Raw genomic sequence first — 25,076 nt, 5'->3', positions numbered from 1 at the left:
TGGTACTTAGTGGTATGTGGCGTGTATTTATGTTGTATTGAGTTGAGTGTAATTATGTGGCGTGTAGTTATGTCACTGTGAGTGTTATTATGTGGAGTCCATTTATGTTGCATTGAGTACAGTGTAATTATGTGCCGTGTATTTATGTGACATAGTGTTATTATGTGTAGTGTTTTTACGTTGCCTTTAATAGTGTGTAATTATGTAACATGTAATTTTGTGGTAGTGCGTGGTATTATGTGGAGTGTTTTATGTTCCATTGAGTATAGTGTAATTATATGGTATGTAAATATGTGGTACTTTGCGGTATTAAGTGCAGTGCATTTAAGTTGCTATGAGTAGAGTGGAATTATGTGCCTTGTAATTATGTGGTACTTAGTGGTATGTGATGTGTATTAATGTTGCATTTATTTTTGTGTAATTATGTGTTGTGTAACTATGGCACACTGAGTGGTATTATGTGGAGTGCATATATGTTGGATTGAGCACAGTGTCATTATGAGTTATATATTTATGTGGCACTGTGTTATTATGTGGAGTGTTTTTATGTTGCATTTAATAGAGTGTAATTATGTGATATGCAATTATGTGGTAGTAAGTGGTATTATGTGGAGTGTATTTATGTTACATTGAGTACAGTGTTATTATATGGTCTGTATATATGTGGCATTGAGCGGTATTATGTGGAGTGTATTTATGTTGCACTGAGTAGAGCGTAATTATGTGGTGTGTAAATATGTGGTACTGAGTGGTATTATGTGACGTGTATTTATGTTGCACTGAGTAGAGTTTAATTATGTGACATGGAAATATGTGGTATTGAGTTGTATTATGGGGAGTGTATGTTGTATTTAGTGGAGTGTAATTATGCTAGGAGATAATTGTAAGATAAGTGATATGTGGCTAGAAGTTTGTATCGGATATTACCAGCTTCACCAGTTTACCGCAAATGTGCAAACAGCATTACAGTGAAAATGGAAGTGGCATTGCAAAAAACATTATATATATGCCCAGAAACACAGGATGTTGCGCCAACTCACAGACTCGAACTTGGTTGCCCAGTTCCAAAGTCGGCAGCTCTGACCGTTAGGCCACATACTCTCTCAAGCTCTCCAAACTCTTCAAACTGGAATATTTTTGTGACCTCGCCAAAATCATGAGCATTCATGCATAGCAAGACAGTGCCAAAGTCTCAAAAGGCTGAGCATGGTTTGATGGGCGAGCACTTGAAGATTAATTCGAGGCTTTGGTGAGTAGAAACATGGATGGGTGTGAGGAAAGATGGAGGCGCAGAAGTGTGGATGGTAGATTGCATGGGATGGCTGGATGCTCTGGGGAATGAATACATTGATGGATTGGTGGATGCCTGTATAGGAGAGTGTGTCTGGGTCTGGAAGGATGTTTGGATGGATACGTGCTCAGAATGATGGACAGATGGATGGGTGGGAGGATGGATGGATGGATAGATGAATGGATTGAAGAGTGCATGTCTATGAATGATGTTCTGGTGAATATGTACATGGACGGGTGGATAAGTGTAAGCCAGAATCTGTCTAGAAGGACGGATGGATGCCAGACGAATGCCTTGGATGATGGAAACAGTTGAATGTATGGGTTTATGGATGATTGGTCATGGGCGGTTAGATGGTAGAATGAGTGCAGATGGATGGATAGATGCTCCCTATCTGTGCTTATTTTGTTTGAAAAGATAGGTTCTGGCCCCCAAAGTCACAACTTCGCTTAACAATATCGTTGCTGGCGGTTTAGTCGGATAACAGGTGTGAGGCCTCGATGCCCAAAAGATCACACGCTAGAAGGTCACGGGGCCTTGGGGCCGGTCTTGCGTTCAGGCTGCAGGCTGGGAAAGTGATGTTTTTTCACCACTCTTTCATCATCCTAATGTTGTTAAATAAAAGGGTTGGTTGGGGTAGAAAAGTGAAATGTGGACATGTGCTAATATTACTGACATTTGCCTAGGCGGATTGCCAAACTAAAATATGAAAATCCTGGTAAGTCTGGGACGCTTGGTGTAGTCTCCATTTTCAAAGCCTTAGCCAGAGGCAATGTTCATGGCTGCCACAAGGTTTATTGTTAACGGAAAACAAGGAAAAACGCGAACGGCATCTGTTTCCATTTCATGCGATAATTGGAAACAGATGGCATTGATGCTCGCTCCCGAGCACCCTAGGCCAGGGAACAAAGAAGGCGGGACAATCACCCACCTTGGACCAATTGCCTGCTGTCTTTTTAAGAAAGACGCATGCACAGGCCAATTGTGGGTTAATAAAAAAAAGCACACTCGCGAGCGTTTGTTCAGAGTTCAAAAGACATTACTAAATGCCTTGCAGAGCAGCGCATGCACCCTGGCTCAGGCGAGACCTAAAAAAAAAGAGGTGGCAGCAGCCATAGGATGGCAGGGTCTATGACCCCAGGAGGTGGGTTTCAAAAGCAGGAGAGAGGAGGAGGCAGCTGTAGCCAAAACAGACCTTTGTCTTTAAATGCACAGCAAATGTGGCAAGATAAGAGCAAAATTTACAGCCCTGTTTACAACAGATTTCTGTAAACCACAAGCACTTGTCTTGAGTGCTCCAGGTTAAGGAAGTGTGCTCACAAGCTCTGAGTATCAACACGTGTAATAGGGGCAGTCCTTGAAAGTGGGCGTAGCTTTTAAGACCATATTCTGAGTACAGCATGTCTCTCAGTGACAGCGCAAGCGCTGCCTAGGCAAGACCTAAACATGTAACAGTGTGAGGAGAGGGTGGGGCCTAGGAGGGGACAGGGCCTTATGCTGTGCACTACCTATGAGACAGTTTTGCCTCAGGCCCCCAACCCCCTCCTCCAAAAAAAGGGGAAAAAACATCTTGCTGAAAGCAGCTGGTGCTGAAGCCCTGGTGTGCTTTCACACCTCTTAACAGACTTAGGCAGTACAAAGCCATTGAAAACTGCTTACAGTGGTTTTTAAGTCTTTCAGTTCCTTTTCCCTGTTGACGTATGGTATCGTCTCCTCACCGGGTGACTGTCTGAAGAGAAACGATATTGTGTGTCGCTCGGTAGCAACGTGTGAGTTGGCAGGTCTACACCCCTCTTTCTGAGCCCGTCCTCCGTCTGGAGGTTAGTGTAATCTAAGTGAAGCGCCTGAAACACCATCTGCCTTCCTTGAACAAGTAGTGCCACGCGAGGGCCGCCAGTGGTGGAGGGAGTTGGGTTAAATGTAAAAGCAATGTCTTATTGTAAGGAAAACTTTCTACTTCTGTTTTCTGAATAAAACAACTGTTTGTTTTTATTCTTAAAGCTGCTGGGGGATAAAGAATTTGTTTCATGGCAATCGGATTCAGATGACCCTTCAAAGACAATGCAGCAAGCTCGCCCCACGGTCATACGCTGGGGAGAGGGTGGGAAGGAGGTGTTCATATCAGGATCTTTTAACAACTGGAACACCAAGATCCCTCTTATCAAAAGGTACAGTATACAATTTTTTGAGATAACGATTAGTCTTTTTTGTAAATGTTCTCCTATCTTTAAAGCAGAAACTGTGGTGTTGCACTAACAGATTGGTGGGCAGATACTGCAAGAAGAAAATAGAGGCCCTTTGCCCCTTGTATCTCCGCAGTAGGTAGTATGGAGCATATAAAAGTGGTTTTAAACATTATAGCCACACCCCCACCACTGCCCCTGGCCGATCCTTTGTTAGGATAAGTCTATTAGAAAGTCACAGAGCTGGAGCTCGTGCTTTTTTACCGACCGGGTGTTTAGTAGGAATGTCCTCAATTGGCTCCCTTAGCCATGCTTCTGATCTAAGTGGGTGCCAGTGTTGTACTTCACTTATCTTCACACACACAACTCACTGTAAGGGGGGTGGCAGATAATACTGGTAATATGATATCCTGGATGACATGGAATGTTAGAGGCCTCAACAATCCTAAGAAAACACGACAGGTTTTCGCTTATTTAGACCTGCATAATATTAAGGTGGCTCTGTTGTGAGAAACTCACCTCACCAAACACAGCGAAAGAAGTGGTACCTAGATGGTCTGGAGTGCGATTGGCATCTTCCTATTCCTCCTATGAGAGGGGTGTGATGATATTAATAAAAAAGAATGTACCTTTTGAGGTTATGCATGTTGAGGAAGATGAACAAGGGCGATATATACTAGCGCAGGGTAAGTTAAGCGGTACACTGATGACTATTGTAAATGTTTATGGGCCTAATACGGATGACCCTGTTTTTTATGAGACACTATGGACTAAGATACATAAGCTTCCCCCGTCAGCAATTATTTGTGGAGGGGATGTTAATATTGTGCTGTTACCCAGAGATGATCGTATGACTATGGCAGACATCTCACCCAAAAGGGCAGCACTGACCGTTACAGATGGTATGAGGGATCTAGGTATACTAGATGTCTAGAGGATGATACACCCTGGAGTGAAAGAGGGTACTTGCCACTCCTATGTGCATCAGTCGTGGTTGCGCCTAGCCTGGTTGCTGGTTACGAATGATGTGAATAAATGGACTACTAAAGTCCAACATTTACCCAAAACACTATCAGTTCACTCCCCAGTTTTTCTAATTATGACAGTAACCATGTGCACCCCTTCACAGTTTCTTTTTTTTTTTTTTTTTTTTTTTTTGACTGTTGAAAATGAAAGTATATTCACCTTGCTCTACACATGCTACAAACATCATGCCACTGAGGGATCTATAGAACATACAATGACTGCATACTAAAATATTACATCTCAGGTGACAGTAGATAGGCACAATTTATCACAGTAAAATAACCATCACATATTCTGCTTTACCCTGGAAGAAACCTGTAGATGATTCAGAAGGCATGGTAATATCCGGACGCTAACTGTATAACCAACCAGGAATGTACTTTGTTTGAAATTCACCAAAAAATAAATAAGGTTTTATCACAACCATGTATTTCAACATATACATACATGGATCCTTTGTTCCTAAGCTTGTACAATGGTGTCAGGTTTACATTCAACAAAAGATTGACTACAGTGGAGGCCAAGTTGCTGTTTCTCCTCGCTTGCATCCAAATGTTTCTACCTTGTCACCCTCATAGTATTGTGGCAAGGTAATTTAAACTAAGACAAATGGAATATTCTTAAGAGCCAAGGAAATATTGCAGCAGCATTATTTCACAAAAAGGAACAAACTGTATGGCACTTCATATGCATGTTACATTCTCGGTAAGACTGTTCCCATATGGATGTTGCAGAAGTGATACATCTTCCTTTGGTCATCCAGGTAAAAATACCTATGGATCTGTCAACCACCATTAAATTCTAGGACAGACAGGCGCACATAGGTAAAGTAACATTTTCGCTTTGTTCCTCCACCTGACTCTCCCTTCAAATTAATAATTTCTGCGGTACCCATTTTACTGCAAAAACATTTTAATGATCGACGTAGTGAGCTCCGGTCTTTCCAAAAAGGGCATGAGAAAGGATCATTAATCCCATGCTAAGTACTGCAATTAAAAAACAAAAACCTACAGGACATAGGTGTTTGCCAAAACCTTTTGTCCAATGAATTACCAAGTGATTGTTCACCTTATTGCTGAAATTGCAGAAGTAACTTTGGTCACGGGTAGAAAATGAAAGCTTTTTTAATAGTGCATGTCAAGAAGGTCGTCCCCATTTCAGTTATCAAGAACCAGTTACTGACAATTGTTGGGATTTTGTTGCCCTGGTATCCATGGCCATGGCACCATTTCAATATTGGAAGATGAAAAACTCCAGTCACGTTCCGATCAACAGTTCATTTTTGGGTTACCCAATAGGCAGGCTTCTGATTGAAGTGCAGGTTCTTAATACTAGAAATTGGACCCTGGAGAGGTAGTCATGTGCTTTTGAATCTGTGGGATGTAGCTGCTGTTAAGAAGCATAATTTACAGTGTATTTCTTTTTTAAAAAAAGGTTTTATTTGAACGAAATGTAGTAATTTACTTTTATTTTTTTATGTTCTTTAATTTTCCTGATCACAAGCATCCTGCACAGGACAAGTGCAGCATCTTATGGTGATATTCTTAGTTAATGTCCTTTTCAAGCTCTAGTATTAAGAACCCCTTCACAGTTTCAATGGCGTTTACAGTCGTCCTCGCTGCTAGACCAGGTCTTCAGTATGGGAACGATATGAGAAGCATTCAAGGTGACAATATGGGGTGTCTGTACAAGCAGGGGTTCTCAAATAGTTGTGAGGGAGGATGAGACAACTCAAATTGGAATTGGGGTGCCTCAAAAGGGAGTATGAAATAACAGCTGAAGTGTCTAAATTGGCAAAATTTAGAGTAAAGGTTACTGAGTATAATGAGACAGCAGGCCAGGAAGTATGACACATGTCAAGAAGGTGGAAAGCCAGATATGGAGAAGGGGTTAGGACTTGAAAAGCATTAGCCAGTAGAATTGCAGAACCATGGGCAAATGCACACACAATGAAAGCAGTCTCAGGGGATAACACTATACATTACGACACACCAAGGATACTCAACACATTTGTTCTGCACTATCAAAATATGTACGCAGACAGGCAATCAGCTGAAGCAGAAGATGTTGCACATTGCCTAGAAGATATAGTGCTAGTATTTGCTTGGGCAACAAGATTTTTTAGTGCACCAAATAATGTTAGATGAGATTAGAGAGGCCATCACTAAGTTTCCTAATGGGAAAACTACAGGAAGTGACGGTTTGCCAGCAGAGTTCCATAAGTAGTATATTGACTTGCTAGCTCCCTATCTCTAAAAGCTGTATATAGAACCATATGAGGAACAGTGTCTTCCTTCCACGCTACGTGAGGCATTGATAATTGCATTATTAAAACCTGGTAAGGTACTCAAAAACTGCGATCCATACAGATCCCTATCACAAATTAATTCTGATGTGAAAATCTTGGCAAAAGTGGTAACCACTAGACTACGTTTATTGGTGCCTGTGATGGTGCTTTCTGACCAATCGGGTTTTGTGCCAGCTCGATCTACATCACTCAACCTACGTACGTTATTTGCAGTGCTACATATATTAGAACCAACATTTGACTGCAGTGGCGGTCCTGCTGGACGCCGCTAAGGCTTTTGATTCTATCTCAAGGAAATATATATTTTCTGTGCTACATCGCATGGGGGTGCCATTAGTTTAAACAAATTGGATCAAACTTTTATACACTGACCTTGTAGCACGCGTGCGCATAAATGGGCAAACATCTGATGCAGTTGAGATACAACGTGGCACAAGGCAAGGGTGCCCCCTATCACTATCATTATTTGCAGTGGTGCTGGAGCCTCTGGCATGTATCCTAAGACAGAGATATGCAAAGGCGGCTCTTTGCTTTCATCAGCTACCGCTTGCAGTGTCCATGTATGCAGATGATACAGTATTATATGTTAGAGAGCCTGGGGCACATTTAGAGCAACTCATACAGGAGTATGTGCGATTTGAACGGTATTCAGGACTAGGTATTAACTGGTCCAAGTTGATCGTTATTCCATTGACTATGGGCACACCGCAAATAGAACTTGGATGCCCGCTGGAATGGAGCACAGACCCCGTAAAATACCTGGGAATATGGATTCACAAAGATCCACAGGTGGTTATACAAACCAATTATGGGAGGGCAATAACACAAATCGACGAACAAGTGCCTAGATGGATAAAGCTACCACTGTTGCTGACAGATAGAATAGCGCTGATAAAGATGGCTGTGCTCCTGAAGTTTTTATATTTATTGATGAATATTCCCATTCGCCTAACTACAAAACATTTCTTCACTACGCTTCGTACACTGCTAATCACTTTGGCCTGAGAAGGAAAAAAACTGAGATTGAAATGGGAACTACTAACACTCCCGTATGACCTGGGTGTGTTCACGACCCCGGACTTACAACTATATTATTTATGTGCTCCGGCGCACTCCGCCTATTACTGGCAACATGGTCCTGATTTCACCCCGCATGTAGCAGTGGAGGCTGGTGCAGTGCATCCGGTACTGCTCAAAGCTATGATTGTAAATAGCAGTACTATTTTTGAAAAAGGGGAAATAGATACAGTGCAATGTATGGTCCACGCATTTTTTTTTTTGTTGTTTTTTTTGTTTTTGTAAACTGTATTTTTGAAGGCGATCAAGGAAAGCTCCATTATACGCACCGGCTATGCCATTGTTGCATCATACCGAAATCTCAGTAATGATGGAGACTCGCTCACTTGGTGTTTTACATGAGGCAGGAGTGCATACGACGAGAGACGTATACAAAGAGGGAACATTCATAGATGTCTCAGCTCTAATAGCGTAAGGGAAGGGATCTACAATGATGCTGTTCATATAAAGCAGACTACGCGCAGCTTTGCGCAATTTATACCCGAAATTTCCGGAGGAACCGCAGACCTTAGGGGCACTACAGTTAATTTACACAACACAAACAAGATCAAAACTTATCACACGCCTGTACAACGCTTCACAAATAGACATGGAGGTCTCAGGAGAGGGACCACTAGAAAAGTGGAATGCTGTTCTCTCGGCGCCGCTGACTGTAGAAGACTGGAGGACATGCTGCAGGTTGACAGGACAATTAACTGCAAATGGGAATCTTAGAATAATTCATTTTAAATATTTACACCATATGTATCACACACCTGCGCAGCTTCATAGCTATGGATTGAGGGACTCGGCATGCAGTGTGAGATGTAGAGTGCCAAATGCAGACTTTAAACATTTAGCATGGGACTTTCCCAAGGGATATGAATTTTGGGTGCGAATAACTCACATTCTGACAAAAATGGTGGAGGAGGTAATAGAGTGTACTCCGCAAATGTGTTTATTGGGGAACATAAAAACATACAAACTGTTAATCAAAAATTAGTGGATATAGCGTTACTGTTGGCAAAACGAAGAATCTTCCTTCATTGGGGCGGAAGGCCCTCACCGAAAAGCAATAATTGGATACAGGATATGGTGTCCTGCCGAGATCAACTTACCTGCAATGCAGAAGAACTACCAAGTGCTTCTAGACTACGTGATATATGGGGCCCTCTAACTTACTATTTGCTAAGTATGTCCAATGATTAATGTATATCTTTGTACTAGTTAAATATATGTTCTTACTGCCAAAACACTGAATGTGATAGGATAACTACAAATGGATGCTTGTTGTAATATGTTGTTGCGGACAATTGTGCTTTGTAATTGTGTACCAATGCTGATGAACCTAATAGTTGTTTATGTTTTGAAAACTCAATAAATAAAATAAAATAAAAAATAATTAACCCCTTCCCTGCGGGGCACATTCCCCCCCTGTGCTGGGGGGAGGGGGGCGCGCACAGCGCCCCAGTGCTCATGACGAGCTCAGCTCGTCATGCAGCACGGTGGTCGTGTGCTCATGACGAGCTCAGCTCGTAATGACCACACCCGCTTCTGTAGAACGCTTGCACAGCAGGGGAATTAGCTCAGCGTACGAGCCTTCTAACGGTCATGACGAGCTTACCTCGTCACGAGCACCGTGGCTCATGACGAGCTGAGCTCGTCATGAGCGTCGAAGGAGTTAAAAAGTATATGCGAGGCCTCACTTCTGTAGATGTAGCAGAAAACAATGTCCTAGACTGCTGCATTGATAGGGTTGGTGTGCTTGGGGAGGCAGTAGTGGACAAACCTCTTCCATATGGCTTGCGTTGCAGGTTTACATGCCTCCTTAGGATGACAATGTACTCTGGAGGTAGATTGAGGTAGCCAAATCCAGGACCTTAGGAGCCAAACCGCAAGACTCTGGTGCCTGCGTTTAAGATGCCTGACTACCCTGGCTCTGTGTGAGAAGGTCTGGCCAATTGGGCAGCTCCTAATGGAGCATCAGGGCCAGGTCGAGAACAGTGGTGTACCAAGGTTGTCTGGCCCAGGTATTCGCCACTAGAATGAGAGTGAGGAATGTTTGCTTAAGCTTCCAAACCATGAACGGGAGAAGTAGGAGAGGTGAAAAAGCATAGGCAAATATCCCTGACCAGTTCATCCATAATGCATTGCCCATGGACTGTGAGTGTGGAAGCCTGTAGGCGAAGCGTGGGCATTTTACATTTTCAACTGTGACAAATAGGTCTACATTGGGATCATTTCAACAACAGAAGTGCTGGAGTAGGACTTGGAGGTTGAGTTTCCACTCATGGACTTGTTGCTGCATCCTGTTGAGCGAGTCTGCAAAGTCGGTGTCCACTCGCAGTAGGTACTCCAGCAGTAGATGAGCTCTGCAATGAAGTACCCCCTCCAAATCCGTTTTGTGAACACCGACGACTGTGAAGAGTGTGTCCAGCCCTGTTTCTATCAGTGAAACTTGGCAGTCATGTTGTCCATGTGAATAAGAACCACTGTGTCCTGAACATGACTGATGAATGCTTTGAGCGCTAACTGGATGGCAGCAGCTCCAGGTAGTTGATGTGGATCGTCTGTTGGTGGGGTGGCCACAAACCTTGAACAGGTAAATTCTGTACCTGCGCCCCCCAGCTGAGATGGTCACTTGTGGAACTGTGTTGAGAAAAGCTCAGCCCTGCAACAGGTTGTTGCTTTTCCCCACTGCAGAAAGCGATGGGTGCCACCCTAGGTCAACACTAGATCCTCCCTATGACACTCTGCCTGTAACGATTGTGCAGCATCTGGGGAACATGAGTCCCAGAATCACCTCTGGGAGCCGCACCTGAAACCCATCCAGTGATTCAAAAGCCTGCCGCAGTCCCGGTTGTGAGGGCTGCTGGGTAGTGCCTGTGTCACTGAGGTACACATGACTGGCAATTTCCAGGGCAATCGTGAGGGGCCACAAATCCTCTTTTACAGCCAGACTACCTTTGACATCCCGGGCATCAGTTGCGGAAAGAGCTGCTGCAGTTGGCTGCCGCTGGAGACCATGAGTCCCAGAATCCCAGCTGGGAGCTGCACCTGAAACCAATCCAGCACTACAAAAGTGCACCAGTGTCCTGCGTTGTGGGGGCTGCTGGGTAGTGCTTGTGTCACAGGGGTACGCTTGACTGGCCATTTCCAGACCCTCGATAGGGTGCCACAAATACTCTTACATAGCTGGACCACTGTTGACATCCTGGGCATCAGTTGCGGGAAGAGTCGTTGCAGTTGGCAGCTGCTGGAGACCACGAGTCCCATAATCCCTACTTGGAGCCACACCTGAAACCAACCAAGCTCTACAAAAGTGCAAATCAGTCCTGCAGTGTGGGACGGGCATGGACACACCCACACCATGGGAAGGCCCATCTGCTCCCTTACAGACAAGGCAGGGCCCCCTTCCTTGGCACTTCGCTTTGAGTGCTGCTGTATTAAGTTAGGTCCCAAATCTCGCATCCTTTGATTCATTATTATTTTCTGCTAACCATGGACAAGAAAAAACTTCCACAGTCCATAACTTTAGGTCCAAAGAGAACTGCCTGTCCACCCTTATTACTTCCTAACTATATAGCGATTTGGGAGCGACTTCAACAGAGCTTGAATTGGTTGAAACCTGCATTGACGACTTACAATAGTTGATCAATGTCCTAGCAATTTCCACCTCATGTCTTCCAATGGAGGGAAGTACTGTTTCATCAGGCACTTTTACGGTAATTCAGCAACAGGCTATATACCCTTGCGTACTACCCCTAATGAAAACCCTTATATTGTGCATGCTGTTGTCAATGATATAACACCCATCTGCCTCCCAAGTCCCTACCTTGATGCCTCCAAACCACCTCCTTTTAAGGGCAAATGTAAACATGGAAATGCCAAGAAGGTAGAGAACAGGAACGGCAAGACAAATCCTAAAGCTAAGCCGCCACCTAAAGGTTGCCTTTCAGTTTGGCCACCAACCATAGTTTTACTTCAGCCATTCATAGTGTGTGCCAACATTGTTTGACAGGATTAAATCACTGTTTAAATACCTACATTCCTCCATCTTGTCTCATTTGAAGTTGCTAAACGATAAAGTGCAAGCTTTGTACGAATCTTCATGGGAAACATCCACAGCTATCTACACCTCAGCAAGCACCAATTGAAGCTAGCTAACCCATCCATTGCCCTGGTTTCTAGCATTCCAATGTTAGTCAGCATTCCTACTCCACCATATGATACCCTACCAACATCATGGGCAGCAAATTCAACCCAAACTCATACTTCGCAGGGTTACATCGTAAATGAACCACCACAGCAAGTTAAATCTAGAGGCCCTGCCCCAGTTGTTTCCTGCCACCGTCTTCCCCTACAGCTACACCTGATTTTACTCCTTAGGTCATCCTTAAATAACAAACCAGAAGATTGGTTTTCCCTCAAACTAAGGACTGCTCACTGGATTATATCTAAATCTGGGTGGGGCTTTGATCTTATGAATGAAGTTGTTCTGGTCCGCATGGTTGGATGGGTTGGAAATGCTCCAAAATTGTCTCAAGGAGACTGTTTAGTCATCAACTTCAGGCGTCCATGGCTGGTGGGCACTAATTTGCAATGCTTAAACACTGTAACCCCGACCACGCCATAGTCTGTGTTTTACCCCTTGGCTACTTTTACTGTCCCTCCCATTTACTCAGGCAACCAAGGTGGTTAATGGGGCATGTGGCTGAGTCACCCAGCGGCACCTCTGTTTCCTTCACCCACTCAAATCGGTTTGTCCCACTGTCCAGCCTTTCGAACAGGGATTGACTTTGTGGTAGACCTTGTGATTGACTGTAACCAAGTTCATTTTGCATGAAGCTAATGTTCCCACTCCTCCCACAGTAACGAGGTCTGGTAGGTTAAGAATTCTGTCATAGAATATTGCTGGTATAACCAACAAATTGGACATAGGGGATTGGCTGAATATTAATAATCTATTTGACGTGGTGTGCTGCCAAGAAACCTGGGTCACAAACAGCTTTTATGTAAATGGTTACCAGTCTTTTTTGTGTTCCTCGAGTACCATCAATGTCAAGTCACTGCAATGGTGGGTTAGGTGTGATTACTTCCTTGAAATTTTAAATCTCTAAAATTAATGTATCTGGAAGAAACACGTTAGTTATAGATTCCTTACCTTAGAATTACCCACAGGTGCCAGCCTGGATCCGTAAAGTTTTTTCGTCAGCAGTACTTCTGCGTGTCGGAAGGTGGCGTCGGTCGGCTCCGCGTCGCCAGGATGACATTACGGCAGCTACTTAGACACCACCCTCACGCACTAACGTTAGTTCTTTCTTTTTCCATGCCAGCCAGCACAGATCTAGGAAGAGCGGTACCTCAGTATTTTTTTGACTACGTTTTTCTTGACTTTTGTTAACTTCTTTTTCAGGTCTTCAAATCTGAAGGTGCACAAGGGATGCCCGCTTTCAAGGCCTGCGGTTCCAGTCATTGCATGATGTCGGTGACGGATCCGCACCGCGTGTGTCTTTTTTGTCTGGAGCGCAACCACGACCCCAAGTCGTGCTCCGACTGCCGGTCGATGGCACTGAAGGCTTTGCGGGAGTGGTCCCGAAAGCTGCTTGAGCACCGGCAGTCGGCTCCACGCCGTTCAAGGTCCCGGTCGAGAGGGCGGTCAAGGGACCGGTCGCGGAGCCACCACCATTCCAGTTCCAAATCTTTGTAGTCTTCCCACTCTGGGTCGGGTAAGTCAAAGCAGAAGAAGTCAAAAAAGCATTGTCGCTCTTCGACTTCTCCTCATCGGTCAGCCGATCAGACGAGGCACGCGGGTGGTGACCCTTCCACGTCTCCATGCGTGGAGCCCGAAGAGTCGACCCAGAGTTTCCCTCCCTTCCCGGGACCCGGAGCGACTCCCGCCCAGCTTCGTATGTTCTACGAGGAGGTGCATGCCATCTTTGGGCAGACCGACCCCGCCGGTGCGCCTTCGCTCCCTGTGGACTCGGTTGGGGGGCCTAGCTCTTCGCTGCCAGCGGCTTCAACGCAGCAGGCCCCCTTGGATCCAGGCCAGGATCCGGATCGGCGCCGGTTAACCTTGTTACGCCTCCACCGGCATCACTTCCGACAGCACCACTACCGCGCTCACTGCTGGTCGGCCCCCCCCCCGGCCGGCGTCGACCCCAGCCTCCATCCCTACATGGACATAGAGCCGGACCGGCATCGTCCGATGCCAGATCCGGCACCGAGTGGTATTTTTGTCCCCCTGTTCACTCTTGGGGTCCTTTTTCAATCACAATGGCACCCAGAGGAGGAGGAGGAGGACTGGGAGGGGTCAGGTGAACCTCTGACTGACCAGTTGGACAGTGAACAGGGCTGGAGAGAGGAACTGGGGGATGCCAGTGGTTTGGACACCTTCCCTGACCTTGGCATGCTGTTTCTTCCACCATGGCTACGGAAGAGGGCGCGTCATTCACAGCGGTGTGCATAGGGTGGCCGAGTCTCTCAACGTCGAGCTTTCTACTGTGGCAGTCAGGACTAACCTCCTGACAGAGGTGCTACAACTGGCTGCGAGCTCTTGAGAACCCCTGCTACCATTTAATGAGGCCCTCACCGGCGTCCTTTTGGGCACGTGGTCCAGGCCCAACACGGGGGCTCCTGTAGACAAGGTGATTGCCAAACGTCACGGCCCGGCTCCGGGCGACCCGACTTTCCTCTCCCAACACCCCACCCCTGAGAGCTTGGTGGTCCAAGCCTCCACTTCCAATAGCGCCTTCCCTACCGCTCCACGGGAAAGGGAATCCAAGAAGCTGGACCACCTTGGTAAGAAAATGTTCTCTTCCGCTAGCTCAGGACTGCAGTCCGTAAACACTGCATGTCTCTTGGTGTGGAATACTGTGGCGCAGGTGCTGCCTCAGTGACTGGAGGAGGCCCGGGCAGTGCTCTTCCAGGCTGTTGCCGCTGGGAGGAATGCAGCAAAGTTTACAATACGTTGTGGGCTGGACACCTCCGACTCTCTGGGCAGAACCATTTCAACGTCTGTAGCGCTTTGTTACTACGCCTGGATGAGGTCCACTGGCTTTTCATTTTTTTATTTTTTTATTTCTATTTTATTTGAGCAAGGAATGCAGAAAAAACCAAAGCAATCATTAGTACAAAGAAGCAAGAGAAACACATTTATGACATGTTATCCAATTCGAAGCTTGGCAAAAAAACAAAAAAACAAAAAAAACAGATCAGCAGCAATAAATTTGGACTTAAATCCAGTCAGCTATAGGAGTCCAGATCTTTGCTCCCATTGCCCTCTTTCTTCTTCCCTTAGTTTTATAAATAGCCATTTCCAGATTATACATTGCTAATAAACGACCACGCCAGCTAAGAAAAGAGGGGGGATCTGAGTTGATCCACTCGTTTGTAATACATGCACGCATCACAGCCATACAAATGAATACAAAATGTTCAGTGGCCTCTGAACTAAGTTGGGTGGACACTTCTGCGCTAACACCGATCAATACTAATTCAGCAGTTATAATGACTGGTGTTCCCAGTATCAAATTTAAAAATTGTTCAATTGAGGCAAAAAAAACAGATAATTTAGGGCACATAAAAAACATATGAATATCATCAACAGCATACTGACCACATCTATTACACTTAATCCCTACGGTAGTGCAGGATTTAGCTACCTTTTTCGGCGTATAATACAGATCGAAAATAGCCATATAGTGCTGAGCACGTATCCTCCCTGTCAATAATACCAAATTTGCTAACCTCAATGACTCAGTCATATTAACTGCTGCAACCCCCAGCTTATTCGCCCATGCAAGCTACCGGCTCTCCAGATCATCTGGTAGTGCTGTAGTAAGACAGGAATAATAATCACCAATAGAAGTCTTATTCACCATACTGTCAACAAGAGAACATTTCCTCCATTGCTGTTCTGATCCAGAGGCCACAGCATTCATAAAGCTGCGAATCTGAAGAAATTTTAAAAAATCATGCGTTGCTAAACCGTACTTCTTTTGTAGCTCACTAAACAAGGCTATTTGACCCTCTTGTAGTAAATCACCCAAGCACAGGATCCCTTTATTCTTCCACCCACTTGCAATTTGATCTCGGAAGATGTATGCCAATATCTCAGCTGCAGAGAATAGCATATACCTATTTACTTTCGGGATCCCCATCAGACGTTTAATTGATTTCCATACCACATACACTGAATTTAGAATTTTAAATCTTGTTTTTTTTAAATAACTGGGTTCCATTATTGAGACCAAACATCCTTTGATTGATTCACCCATACCAAAGTCAAAAATAGACAGGGCGGGGCAGGGCAGAATACGGGCTCTATCACCCACTACTAGCGGACTGATATATTGCAATACTGTGGCTATATAATAATAAAAAAAATACGGTATTCCCCCACCCACCTCGATCTATCATCAGCACTAGCTTTTTATATGCTCTTCTTGGCCTCTTGTATCCCCAGAGATTTCTGGACGAAATCCTTTCAAGTCTCCTAAAGCACGTCATAGGAAATGTGATAGGAATTGTACGAAACATGTACAAGAATTTTGGCAACACCAGCATTTTTAAAACATTTGCTCTGCCACTGGCTTTTCAGGTGATGTCCAGAACACCTTGATGGACAAGCCATTTGATGGCCATCGCCTTTTCGGCGACGACGCAGACAGCGCTCTAGAGCATTTAAAGGACTCATGGGCTATGGCCAAGTCCTTGGGTTTGTCCTCGCGCCCTGCGCAGTCTGCTTTACGCACCTTTCGTGGCTAGGCAAGGGGTGCCCGCTACGTCCCGCCAAGAGACGTAGCGCCAAGAGATATGCCAGGTGACATATGCAGGCTCTGCAGTGGGACCTGAAGTTCCAGTGGGCGCAGCATCAGGGGAATCTGTCCGATCGCGTCCAGATCTCAGAGGGCTCTGCACGACAACTGCAGTGGTTACATCGTAAATGAACCACCACAGCAAGTTAAATCTAGAGGCCCTGCCCCAGTTGTTTCCTGCCACCGTCTTCCCCTACAGCTACACCTGATTTTACTCCTTAGGTCATCCTTAAATAACAAACCAGAAGATTGGTTTTCCCTCAAACTAAGGACTGCTCACTGGATTATATCTAAATCTGGGTGGGGCTTTGATCTTATGAATGAAGTTGTTCTGGTCCGCATGGTTGGATGGGTTGGAAATGCTCCAAAATTGTCTCAAGGAGACTGTTTAGTCATCAACTTCAGGCGTCCATGGCTGGTGGGCACTAATTTGCAATGCTTAAACACTGTAACCCCCGACCACGCCATAGTCTGTGTTTTACCCCTTGGCTACTTTTACTGTCCATCCCATTTACTCAGGCAACCAAGGTGGTTAATGGGGCATGTGGCTGAGTCACCCAGCGGCACCTCTGTTTCCTTCACCCACTCAAATCGGTTTGTCCCACTGTCCAGCCTTTCGAACAGGGATTGACTTTGTGGTAGACCTTGTGATTGACTGTAACCAAGTTTATTTTGCATGAAGCTAATGTTCCCACTCCTCCCACAGTAACGAGGTCTGGTAGGTTAAGAATTCTGTCATAGAATATTGCTGGTATAACCAACAAATTGGACATAGGGGATTGGCTGAATATTAATAATCTATTTGACGTGGTGTGCTGCCAAGAAACCTGGGTCACAAACAGCTTTTATGTAAATGGTTACCAGTCTTTTTTGTGTTCCTCGAATACCATCAATGTCAAGTCACTGCAATGGTGGGTTAGGTGTGATTACTTCCTTGAAATTTTAAATATCTAAAATTAATGTATCTGGAAGAAACACGTTAGTTATAGATTCCTTACCTTAGAATTACCCACGGGTGCCAGCCTGGATCCGTAAAGTTTTTTCGTCAGCAGTACTTCTGCGTGTCGGAAGGTGGCGTCGGTCGGCTCCGCGTCGCCAGGATGACATTACGGCAGCTACTTAGACACCACCCTCACGCACTAACGTTAGTTCTTTCTTTTTCCATGCCAGCCAGCACAGATCTAGGAAGAGCGGTACCTCAGTAATTTTTTGACTACGTTTTTCTTGACTTTTGTTGACTTCTTTTTCAGATCTTCAAATCTGAAGGTGCACAAGGGATGCCCGCTTTCAAGGCCTGCGGTTCCAGTCATTGCATGATGTCGGTGACGGATCCGCACCGCGTGTGTGTTTTTTGTCTGGAGTGCAACCACGACCCCAAGTCGTGTTCCGACTGCCGGTCGATGGCACTGAACGCTTTGCGGGAGCGGTCCCGAAAGCTGCTTGAGCACCGGCAGTCGGCTCCACGCCGTTCGAGGTCCCGGTCGAGAGGGCGGTCAAGGGACCGGTCGCGGAGCCACCACCATTCCAGTTCCAAATCTTTGTAGCCAAGAGTCACAGGCCGCAGCAAGTTACCCAACCTTCGCATGGCTGGGGATGTGGGAACAACCGTCGTGGTTCTGGGGACCGGTGGGCGGGCCAGTCCACCAACCCCCCCTCTGCAGCATCCTCCAAATTGTCCTAGTTCAACTTTTCAGGCCCATCAAATGCCAGTGGGCAGCAAGATTCATCATCACCTCCCCCACTGGCGCACTATCACGTCAGACAGGTGGGTTTTGCAAATAGTCCAAGGGAGCTACTCCATCCCCTTTGAGACTACCCCTCCTGCCATGCCACTAAGATACCACCTTATGTCGGAGGATCATCTGGCCCTTCTCCAGCAGGAAAAAAAGGCTCTCTTGGCCAAGGAAGCCATCACGCGCTTCCTGTCTCAGAAATAGTTTGTGTCTGTTACTCCCACTACTTTCTGGTCCCCAAGAAGGACAAGGGCCTGCGTCCTATCTTGGACCTCAGGGACGTCAATCGCTTCCTCAGGAAGGAGAAGTTCAAGATGTTAACCTTGGCTCAGGTCTTGTCTGCTCTCGACCTGGAAGACTGGATGATAGCGTTGGACATGTAGGACACTTATTTTCACATCCCCGTCCTGCCAGCCCACCAGCATTATCTACAGTTTACGGTAGGCCATGAGCATTTTCAATTTACTGTGTTCTTCTTTGGCCTTACCACCGCCCCTCGGGTGTTCAAGAAAGTGATGCCGGTGGTCGCAGCTCATCTGCCCAGATCAGGGGTTTCAGTCTTCCCCTATCTCGACAACTGGCTGTTGAAGGCGGGCTCGTCCCAGGCAGTCGTCTCCCACCTCCCGACTACGGCCGACCTCCTGCATTCGCTGGGGTTCTCCATCAATGTGCCGAAGTCACACATGATTCCCTCCCAGAAGCTCCTCTTCATCAGAGCGGTTCTGGACACGACACAGTTTCGGGTCTATTCTCCCGAACAGCGAGTCCGGGATATTTGGGCTATGATTCCGAATTTTCAGCCTCTATCCTGGGTTTCGGTCCCAATGACCCTGAGGCTGATGGGCCTCATGGCCTCCTGCATCCTGCAGGTTGATTATGCCAGGTGGCATATGCAGCCTCTGCAGTGGGACTGGATGTTCCAGTGCATTTTCAATTTACTGTGCTCCCCTTTGGCCTTACCAGCACCCCTCGGGTGTTCCCAAAAGTGATGGCGGTGGTCGCAGCTCATCTGCGCAGATGAGGGGTTTCAGTCTTCCCCTATCTTGACGACTGGCTGTTAAAGGCAGGCTCACCCCAGCCACTCGTCTCCCACCTCCATACTACAAACGACCTCCTGCATTCGCTGGGGTTCTCCATCAATGTGCCAAAGTCACACATGATTCCCTCTCAGAAGCTCCTCTTCATCAGAGCAGTTCTGGACACGACGCGGTTTCAGGTCTATTTTCCCGAACAGCGAGTCCGGGATATTCGGGCTATGATTCCGATCTTTCAGCCTCTATCCCGGGTTTCAGTCCGAATGGCCCTGAGGCTGCTGGGCCTCATGGCCTCCGGCATCCTGCAGGTCGAATATGCCAGGTGACATATGCAGGCTCTGCAGTGGGACCTGAAGTTCCAGTGGGCGCAGCATCAGGGGAATCTGTCCGATCGCGTCCAGATCTCAGAGGGCTCTGCACGACAACTGCAGTGGTGGCTCTCGAACCAGGATTGGGTCAATGGCAGATCCCTCTCCCTTCCCCAACCAAACCACGCTGTGGTGAAGGACGCAACCCTTCTGGGATGGGGCTGCCACATGGGGGAAGCGGAGATGAGAGGCCTCTGGTCTCCAGCAGAGTCTGGGCTGCACATCAACCATCTGGAGCTCCGGGCAATTCGTCATGCACTGAAAGCATTCCTTCCCTTCTGTCCGGGGAAGAGTAGTGCAGGTGTTCACGGACAACACCACCACCATGTGGTACTGCAACAAACAGGGCAGGGTGGGGTGGGGTCATGAACCCTATGTCAAGAGGCCATCCGCCACTGGAAATGGCTGGAACATCAGGGCATATCCCTGGTGGTTCAACACCTGGCAGGTTCTCTGAATGCAAGGGCGGACGAACTCAGCCGCAGGCTCATGCTGGATCACGAATTGCGTGTTCACTCGTAGGTGGTGCAAGGTCTGTTTCAACAGTGGCGAGAGCCTTGGTTAGATCTATTCGCCACCTAGGAGAACATGCAATGTCAGCAATTCTGTGCGTTGGAATTTCCAAGGCAGCACTCGCTAGGCAACGCTTTTCGGCACAAGTGGAGTTGAGCTCTGTTGTACGCGTTTCCACCTATACCACTTCTGCCCAGGGTGCTGAAGCAGATCAGGTGCGACCAGGCCCAAGTCATTCTTGTGGCTGCGGATTGGGCATGAAGAATCTGGTATCCCGAGCTGCTCAACATGGCCATCGATCCTCCGATCAGACTGCTTCTTCAGGAGGATCTTCTGTCACAGCAGCAGGGAATGGTCCTCTATCCGAACGTATCCAGTCTCCACCTCCTTGCATGGCAATAGAGTGGTGGCAGTTGACATTTTTTGACCTGCCTCCCGAAGTCTGTGACATAATCTTGGCTGCCGGGCGTCCCTCCACTAAGACGGTATACGTCTGCCGGTGGAACAAGTTTGTGGCATGGTGCACAGCAAAGGTTGTAGATCCCCTTTCTGCCCCTCTTTTTGATGTTCTCTTGTTCCTTCTCTCTTTAGCCCAGCAGGGCTCTGCTCTGGGCACTATTGAGGGCTATCTTTCAGCCATCCATGCCTTCCTTCGGCTTCCATATCAACCTTCTCTTTTCAAGTCACCGGTAGTTTACCGTTTCTTGAATGTCAAGGACCCCACGAGTCTTACCTTCAACTTGTGAAGTAATCTCGCAGAGACGATATGAGCTACCACCACTAGACCCACCTTACTCCAATCTGGTGCGAACAAGCTAGGAATGCGATGGCACGGGGAAGGAAGCCAGAAAATGCTGTGGTGTTCTAGCAGCCCGGTTTAAGGAACCTCCCTCTGTCTGGGGACTATCCGTGTGCACCGGAAAACTGGGAAGAAAAAAGAACAGCCCCTTAGAAAAAACACAAATATACAATCCACCCCTCTGTTCTAGCTCTGATGGGCACGTAAGAAAGAGGTGTTTACCTGTTCAGAAAAACACCAGGCAAACAAGGTACAAGCGCTCCAGTGTGGTTTGTTATGGCACAAACAAAGTGTTAGCTCTCCAGCGCAAGGCAAAGAATAGATAAAGAATAGCGCTCCAGCGCGGCTTCCCCCAATAAAGTAATAGCGCTCCAGCGTGGTTTGTTCACTACACAAACAAGTGTTAGCGCTCCAGCACAAGCCAAAGAATGAAAAGTCTATATTATTCCAGCGCGGCTTCCCCAAAGGCTACAAAGTGCTCCAGCGTGGTTTGTAAACAGGCACCAACAAGTACGAGCACCACCAGCGCGTGGCAAGTAATTAAATAAACAATCGTGCACCTGCGCGGTCCTTAATGTTTAATAATGGCAAGCGCACCAGCGCAAGGCAAGGAAAAAGAATTACAAGGATGATAAGCGCTTCCAGCGCGAGGCCAGGCAAAAGAAAACAATAGCGCTCCAGCGCGGTCCTTACTGATGACGAGCGCTTCCAGCGCGGTTTCCCCAAGGCAGCTCCGCCGGGATGAAGATTAGCGCGAAGGCATTGGCAGCAAGGAGGGAATTGAACAGCTGAAATGCACGGAATCCGAAGCACCGATCGGGCGGAAACCGCTGTTCATATGCAGTTTCCCCTGGAAGCGCTTGAAGTTCTAGGCGGTACAAAAGGGGGTGGTGATGGACGGAGCATCTGAATCAATCAAACACTCACACCCAGTCAAAAGATCTGGGTTTAATCCATCACCGTTCTTTAGCCCACTCTGCCACCCCAGTTCAGACATGCCTATATGCAAATCAGTCTGACCCTGTGCCTCATGGGAACAGTCCAGCCCGAACTGCCAAGCCATGTCTTCCCTGGACCGGAAACAAGCTTCCGATGACTGGTTTATGGCATTCCAGCCGTCTTCAGCCCGGCTTGCTTGAATCCAGTGGCAAAGTGAGCAAGGGACTCACGTCTGAGCATACCCTGCCACACTTATGGCGGCCAAAAGCGGTACAAAAGGGGGTGGTGATGGACGGAGCATCTGAATCAATCAAACACTCACACCCAGTCAAAAGATCTGGGTTTAATCCATCACCGTTCTTTAGCCCACTCTGCCTACCCAGTTCAGACATGCCTATATGCAAATCAGTCTGACCCTGTGCCTCATGGGAACAGTCCAGCCCGAACTGCCAAGCCATGTCTTCCCTGGACCGGAAACAAGCTGTCGAGGACCGGTTTCTGGCATTCCAGCCGTCTTCAGCCCAGCTTGCTTGAATCCAGTGGCAAAGTGAGCAAGGGACTCACGTCTGAGCATACCCTGCCACACTTATGGCGGCCAAAAGCGGTACAAAAGGGAGTGGTGATGGACGGAGCATCTGAATCAATCAAACACTCACACCCAGTGAAAAGATCTGGGTTTAATCCATCACCGTTCTTTAGCCCACTCTGCCACCCCAGTTCAGACATGGCTATATGCAAATCAGTCTGACCCTGTGCCTCATGAGAGCAGTCCAGCCCGAACTGCCAAGCCATGTCTTCCCTGGACCGGAAACAAGCTTCCGAGGACCGGTTTCTGGCATTCCAGCCGTCTTCAGCCCGGCTTGCTTGAATCCAGTGGCAAAGTGAGAAAGAGACTCACGTCTGAGCATACCCTGCCACACTTATGGCTGCCAAAATCGGTACAAAGGGGGGTGGTGATGGACGGAGCATCTGAATGAATCAAACACTCACACCCAGTCAAAAGATCTGGGTTTAATCCATCACCTTTCTTTAGCCCACTCTGCCACTCTGTTACTATATATTTATCTCCCTTAACCAGCACAATCAGGACACGAACCACACAGCAAGTAGGTTTCTATAACGTGATTTATTTCACCACCAAACAGACATGACGCGTTTTGTCTGGTTAACCTGGACTTTATCACATGACATGCTGTGACCCCTCAGTGCCTATATACTGCGCATGGTTGTACCCAGCTCCTCCCTCTTACTCATAGATATGGAGAACAGACTTTGCGTGATGTTTACATTCCATACAAACATTATAAATATACTTGTATAGCTATTTACAAATAGCAACACAATCAAGGGCAAGTGCCCATATTCTTACAATGCATTAATTATTGTAATTACCACATTTACAAATTAATTATATATCACATCACTGTTTGCATACCATATGACATAATTGAGGGTACATCCAGCTATCTTAAAGCATATATGCATACCCAAAAGAATAGGTTTAAATTAAAAAACGTGTTATGATTTTAAAAAAGACATTACATACTGGCAATTAGTTATATTTTGTAAACGATAACAACTACAAGAATATCAGCATAATAACCATGTAAACACATGATCAATGTTTGTACTCTTGCATGTGTATATATGTATCACTCCTGAACAAATGCCAGTACTATTTCAAAGTGACGAGTGCAAAATGAAGGTTATTCTAAAAAATGTAATTCATATATTTTCACAAAAATTTTAAATCACATTTTATTTTTAATCGCAATCTCAGAAGGGTGAAAATACCAACATACCTTAAATATCTTGTGCAAAATAGCAAAAACGTAAACTTCCCACTCTCAGATACCAAATAAAAATTGGTAAAACAAAGTAAAACCAGCTAAAATCCAGCATAAATATAGCTAAAAGTCCACATAAAAACCATCTGCACAGATAAAAACAGTCATGGTGTAAAAGACTTGAATTTCATATGTATTAGATATGTATAAAAATTATATATTTCATTTAGAATTAAATAAATAATACTTTTTATACAATAACCCTTTATGGAGAATTCAGAATCTTAAATATATTACAAGGTGTTGATAAACAGCTTTTAGCAGCACAAAGATAACTTGAATAAAGATTTGTATAAATAGTTCAAAAACTAAGTAAAAGTTTTATAAAAAGTTATACAAATCTTCCCCTGTATTTAATCCATTCGGTATTTAAGTGTCAAACTGCATGATATATTGGCTTTCCAGTTGTCGTAGCTTTTTATCCCTGTTCCCCCTCTTACATCTTTAGGCACTGCATCAATCACAAAATAAATTAGATCTTTAAGATTCTTATTGTGTACTAATTTAAAGTGGCGTGCCACAGGGTAACTGGAATCTGAATTGACAATAGCACGTAAGTGCTGTAAAATGCGATTAAAAACAGGTAATTTAGTACTGCCTATGTACTTAAGTTTGCAGGTGCATTCAAGCATGTAAACAGCAAATTCTGTTTTACATGTAAAATATCCTTTCAGTTGATACATTTCAAGGGAGAAAGCATCCTGTACTTTCCCTAGTGTTCATGCCGAATTTGCAAGCTCTACAAGAGCTGCATTTAAAAAAATCCTTTCTGTTAGATAAATCCATTTTATTTTTAGTTGGAGTCTCAGGCATAGATCTGTCTAAAGCATCCCGCATTGATGGAGCCCTCCTATATGTGATACTCGGGGAGTTCTCAATTACAGGTGCCAAGGTTATATCAGATTTTAAGATTGACCAACTCTTGGCAATTATTTGTCTCACCCTCTTATGTTGACAGCTATAAGTGGTTATCAATCTGATAGTTGTCTTTTTAATTATTGTTTCCTCCTCTGAACATTCTGAGACCGTTACTTGGCCCATATTTTGGTATGGTGCCTTCTGGGAAGCCTCCAATTTTGATAAGGCTTTCTGCAAATCAATCATTCTGTAAGCATTGCTGTAAATCTCTGCACTGCTTCCTCTAGTCAGATTTTTAAATC

General features: G+C 45.8%; 1 protein-coding gene across 2 annotated transcripts in view; it reads left to right on the top strand.

Annotated features, from left to right (window-relative positions):
• Positions 1-25,076, top strand: part of PRKAB2 (protein kinase AMP-activated non-catalytic subunit beta 2) — a 359,499-nt gene that overhangs the window by 96,680 nt on the left and 237,743 nt on the right. For both annotated transcript variants that reach the window (XM_086964444.1, XM_086964446.1), the window contains exon 3: positions 3,293-3,459. In XM_086964444.1, coding sequence (XP_086820570.1) covers positions 3,293-3,459 — 167 coding nt within the window. The remainder of the gene's footprint in view (positions 1-3,292; positions 3,460-25,076) is intronic.

The sequence above is a fragment of the Lissotriton vulgaris genome, chromosome 1_1, assembly GCF_964263255.1.
Source record: "Lissotriton vulgaris chromosome 1_1, aLisVul1.2, whole genome shotgun sequence".
Classification (NCBI taxonomy): domain Eukaryota; kingdom Metazoa; phylum Chordata; class Amphibia; order Caudata; family Salamandridae; genus Lissotriton; species Lissotriton vulgaris.
The sequence above is the reverse complement of the archived record's forward strand: the minus strand, read 5'-3'. Positions and strand labels throughout refer to the sequence as shown.